Source organism: Staurois parvus, unplaced genomic scaffold (genome assembly GCF_062004578.1).
Source record: "Staurois parvus isolate SC_StPar_1 unplaced genomic scaffold, SC_StPar_1.0 ptg000900l, whole genome shotgun sequence".
NCBI classification, from domain to species: domain Eukaryota; kingdom Metazoa; phylum Chordata; class Amphibia; order Anura; family Ranidae; genus Staurois; species Staurois parvus.
The window spans coordinates 185,085-190,575 of NW_028318696.1; the positions used below are offsets into that span (position 1 = coordinate 185,085).

At 36.7% G+C, this 5,491-nt stretch overlaps 1 protein-coding gene across 1 annotated transcript; it reads right to left on the bottom strand.

Moving 5' to 3' along the window:
* Positions 1 to 520: 520 nt before the first annotated feature.
* LOC149442222 (beta-1,3-galactosyltransferase 2-like) lies at positions 521 to 2,797 on the bottom strand. The gene has a single exon (XM_089656328.1). The coding sequence runs from the start codon at positions 2,793 to 2,795 to the stop codon at positions 1,776 to 1,778; it is 1,020 nt and encodes a 339-aa protein (XP_089512454.1). The 5' UTR covers positions 2,796 to 2,797; the 3' UTR covers positions 521 to 1,775.
* Positions 2,798 to 5,491: the final 2,694 nt, after the last annotated feature.

A 5,491-nucleotide genomic window follows, 5' to 3' on the forward strand; every position in this document is an offset into this window, starting at 1 on the left:
CATCAAGAGGCGTAAACTGAAGGATTTGCCATGGCCTTCACAATCTCCTGACCTCAACATAATTGAAAATCTATGGATAGACCTTAAAAGAGCAGTGCGTGACAGACAGCCCAGAAATCTCAAAGAACTGGAAGACTTTTGTAAGGAAGAATGGGCAAAGATACCTCAGACAAGAATTGAAAGACTCTTGGCTGGCTACAAAAAGCGTTTACAAGCTGTGATACTTGCCAAAGGGGGCAGTACAAGATATTAACTCTGCAGGGTGCCCAAACTTTTGCAGACGCCATTTTTTTGTTTTCTGTTATTTTGAAAGTGTAAATGATGGAAATAAAATCTAACTTTTGTTGACATATTATAAGAATGTCTAATCTGTAATTTGATGCCTTTTGGAGATTTTTCCATCTTTCCTTGACTTCTTTATGCACATTAATACAAATTTTTAGCTGGGGTGCCCAAACTTTCGATCCCCACTGTATATATACACATATATATATTTATTAAGGTTGAGAAAAGACACACATTTATTGAGTTTAAACAAAACACAAAGTAAAATTAGGAAGCTTTGCATCTTTAGAACCCTGAACCTTCTTGTTGATCTAGAGCAGTGGTTCTCAACCTGTGGGTCGAACGACCCTTTCACAGGGGTCGCCTAAGACCATCAGAAAACACATATTTCTGATGTGTAAAGAGCAGGTACTGTGTTGAAAGCAGCTACTCTGTTAAAAGCAGCTACTGTGCTGAAAGCAGCTACTGTGTTGAAAGCAGCAGTATTGGAGGTAAAACAACACTTCATGAATTATAATTACTGGGTAAATAATTTTATGGTTGGGGGTCACCACAACATGAGGAACTATATTAAAGGGTCACGGCATTAGGAAGCTTGAGAACCACTGATGTAGAGCAAGGGTAATAAAATTTAAAATTCCTAGAGGTTCAATCAGGAAAAATTTCTTCCAGTCGAGGTCCAAATCCTATGTTTGGGCTTTGACTCAGATCCTTTACATCATAGGTTATATCTAGGGGATCAGGAAGGAATTTTTTTCTTTGCAGGAGCAAATTGGATCATGCTTTGCTGGCTTTTTTTGCCTTCCTCTGGATCAACTTTGGGTGTAGGATTATAACTTTTTTTTTTTAATAGTTGAACTGGAAGGACTTTTGTCTTTTTTCAGGGAGACTAACTATGTAACTATATCCAGGCACAGATTTATCATAAGGCACAGAAGGCACATGACTATGAACGATACAGCCAAAAAGGTTGATTTTCCCCATAAAAATAAAATTTTTTAAATAATGTTTTTTTTACACATTATCACTATATTCTAAACCAGGTTTGGAGAAGGAAACATCTGGGTGTAAAGCCACTCTGTCATTTTGCTCCAAAAATAACATTTAAAGAGACCCAGCCTGTAAAAGATAAAGGTTTATACTTACCTTTCCGGAAGGTGGTGAAATAAATTGTTGCTCTCTTGAAGAACTCTGGGTATTCTAACACTTAGGGGTGAGTTTTATGCCTGGTTCCCTACTGTGACACCAGCTCTGCATCACTACAGGACACAGCAGTGATATACTGGCCCATGACCCAACAGGAGACATGCTCAATGATACTCAGTGTTGGATTCTACTCCCTGGAAAGGAGGTAAGTATAAATCTTTTTTTTTTACAGGCAGGGTCTCTTTAAATATTTTAATTCCTTATGAAAGAGGAATTCCTAACAGTTGGGTTCAGTAAAGTCCAGCGCTTGTATGTCCCCGTGTTGTAAAATATTTATATGACTTTTAGAAGCACCTTGATCTTTTAGTCCAAAAATCTGTCCATACTCTTCTCAGCTCTCTACTTCCATAATGGTGGACCGTAACAAGATTGTTGAAGAGACAACGATTATAATTTATCCGGTGACCATTGAATATACCTGAAGGGGAAACTGTAGGAGAAATCTTGAGTTCATAAAGGCAAATTCCCATAAAAGAGTCTTCCATGGGTATGACTCGAATCACCTGTGATATAGCATAGATTTTTTTTGCCATGTCTGCAGAAAAGACATAGCCAGGTCCAGCACAATAGGGTGGGTAAGTGTTATTGGGGTAGATTTCCTTAGGGACATACCATTTGTATAGCTCATTCCTCAGTGGTCCTGTATTTCTCACTATGTAACCTGTGAAATAGTTGGTACGGACTGGAAGATCTGGGCGAAGAAGCTGGTGGATTAGGTAGTCTGCATTGAAGAACATGTCATTATCAATTTTCACCACGTAGCTGGCTGTGGGGCAGAATTTAGTAACCCATTCCATGCCCATTAAGGTTTTTAAAGTAAGGTTATAGTAAGTGTCCATGAAGTCTTGTTGGACAATATCTCCGAAGACTTCACTTTCCTCCTCCAGCAACCCTTGGGTTCTATTCACAACGATTTTTGGAAAACCAACCAAAAAGATCCTCACCACATCAACATCGTAATTACTCTCATTGCCCCAGGTTTCTCGAATGGCATGCCTTGTAACGATATCGTGAGACGTACCGATTATCATTATGACCAGAAAGGGGTTCCGGTCTTTGCACTTCTTTTCCTGGTTGATGAGAAACTTGTATGGGTATGGGTAAGGGGGGGCCAGAGGGTGTTGGAAGCCTGGATAAGTCAGATTGTTTACAGGATGTAGGATTTTCTGGTCCCTTAAATGTCCCCGAAACACCATCAATCTTTTTACTAGCCAATTTTCATTTTCAAAGTACAGGTATCCAGATGCAAACATCAATGTCAGCATAAGGGAGACAGAGACCTTCACCACACAGCGTCGTCCCATTGAGCTGGATTCCACCGGAACCTCTACACAAAGATAAGAGAAAAGTAAGTACTTTGTTAGCTAAAAAAAAAAATCTCTTTACACTTTTTGCTATGGCTTTATAAGCAGTTGTAATGTATTTATTATATATTTCTAAACATATGTATTTATTAGACTTTGCGTGTTGGGTGATGGGTCTTTTTAAATTGTTGGCACTCAAGTCACGAGCTCGAGTTCTCTTTTTATGTTTTAATCTGTTTGAGATTTGTTTTTTGTTTTTTACCTAACTTATTAGTAATATATCAATCAATAAGCTCCTATATTATAACCCTTCACACAAAATCACAACTTTCTCCCTAGAAAGTATACAATCTAATAAATCCTTTTTGTGGTACACATAAATCCCCAAAATTGTGTTTACATAAATCCACACTCAATTCTGTCTTAAAAAAATTAAATAAACCCAAAAGAATATCAAAATTATATATATAAAAATTATATATAAAAAATTATATATAAAAATCGTGTTCAATAAACCCAAAGTGTCCAAGTTCCAAAAAAAAAAAAAACGTTTTTCTTTCAATCCAATAAAGCAGAAATTGGTTCTAAGACTCCATGATCACCTCAAAAAAAATAGAAAAAAGAAAATTCATAGTGTATTACCCTTTTTAAATATGTATATATATACTTCACTCTGTGCACAACACAAAAACAAAAACACACTCAAAATTATTTTGTGCAAAATAAATCCAATATATATCACAATCCAAATAGGTGAATAAAATTAAATAAATTAAATAAAACCCAAAACGTGAAAAAACGTGATCACTCCAATCACAAGTGAATAGTGATACTAGGTACTAGTACCCTCTAAACTCCAGCCAAAAGTGATGCTAGGTACTTTTACCCTCTTGCAGTATTTTCAAGCATGAGCTGACATAGGAGATCCGTATCTCTCAATCCTTAATTTTCATAGGTTTTCCTCCCAACTCCTCATAAAAGCATAAAAAGGCTCTTTAGGCAGAATCCATAAAAATGGACAAATTTTAATAGTAACTCACATATAAAACAGGGATATCCAGCTTCACATATTCCTCTTTCAAGTTTCAGGTTGAAAAACACATGTTTCCAACCAACAAAATGGCCGCGGCGACACTTCCGGTTGGCGTGCGTGCGTGATGACGTCACTCCCCTAACACGTTTCGTCACTTCCGGACTTCATTTGAAGGGATCTGATCCCTTCAGATGAAGTCCGGAAGTGACGAAACGTGTTAGGGGAGTGACGTCATCACGCACGCACGCCAACCGGAAGTGTCGCCGCGGCCATTTTGTTGGTTGGAAACATGTGTTTTTCAACCTGAAACTTGAAAGAGGAATATGTGAAGCTGGATATCCCTGTTTTATATGTGAGTTACTATTAAAATTTGTCCATTTTTATGGATTCTGCCTAAAGAGCCTTTTTATGCTTTTATGAGGAGTTGGGAGGAAAACCTATAAAAATTAAGGATTGAGAGATACGGATCTCCTATGTCAGCTCATGCTTGAAAATACTGCAAGAGGGTAAAAGTACCTAGCATCACTTTTGGCTGGAGTTTAGAGGGTACTAGTACCTAGTATCACTATTCACTTGTGATTGGAGTGATCACGTTTTTTTTACGTTTTGGGTTTTATTTAATTTATTTAATTGTATTCACCTATTTGGATTGTGATATATATTGGATTTATTTTGCACAAAATAATTTTGAGTGTGTTTTTGTTTTTGTGTTGTGCACAGAGTGAAGTATATATATACATATTTAAAAAGGGTAATACACTATGAATTTTCTTTTTTCTATTTTTTTTGAGGTGATCATGGAGTCTTAGAACCAATTTCTGCTTTATTGGATTGAAAGAAAAACATTTTTTTTTTTTTTTTTGGAACTTGGACACTTTGGGTTTATTGAACACGATTTTTATATATAATCTTTTATATATAATTTTTATATATATAATTTTGATATTCTTTTGGGTTTATTTAATTTTTTTAAGACAGAATTGAGTGTGGATTTATGTAAACACAATTTTGGGGATTTATGTGTACCACAAAAAGGATTTATTAGATTATTAGTAATATAACCCAAAAAGGACCATAGCAATCCAGACAACAATTTACTTTGATCTTCAAATTATATTTGCGTTGGGATTTTTAAAAATGTTTTGATTATTTTAAATCCCCTTTATACATACCTTATTTTTGTAGCCTTCAGACTGTTCATGTCATGTCACAGGTACTCCCCTACCTTGGGGTGCTTATATTGCATTGTGTGCATGCTATTCTGTCCAGGAGTACAGTGAACAAAGGTTGATGTGATGACACAGCCCCCCCCAGGGTGATCACAGCAAGTGGGCTGGATAATGCTAGCTGTCATTGAACCCTGGAAGAAGACTGACCCTAGATTGCACAGAAGTGAATCAGTGGAGGACGTTATGGGACAGGAGGTTGGCGTTACACCACAATCTGTGATTTTTATTTTCACCACCACTGGGCTGATCGCTTTTTTGTAATTCTTTACAAAGGCGGATCCCATGTCTGTGTTGTGCATTTATGGAAAGTGACACATTTGGTGGAACACAGCTCAGCTTAAGGCTCATTTGACAAAAAACTGAATTTGCGCACTGGTGTGTACTGTGCTCTGCAGTGTGTTGTTACAACGCATCACATTGCTTCCTTTTTTTAT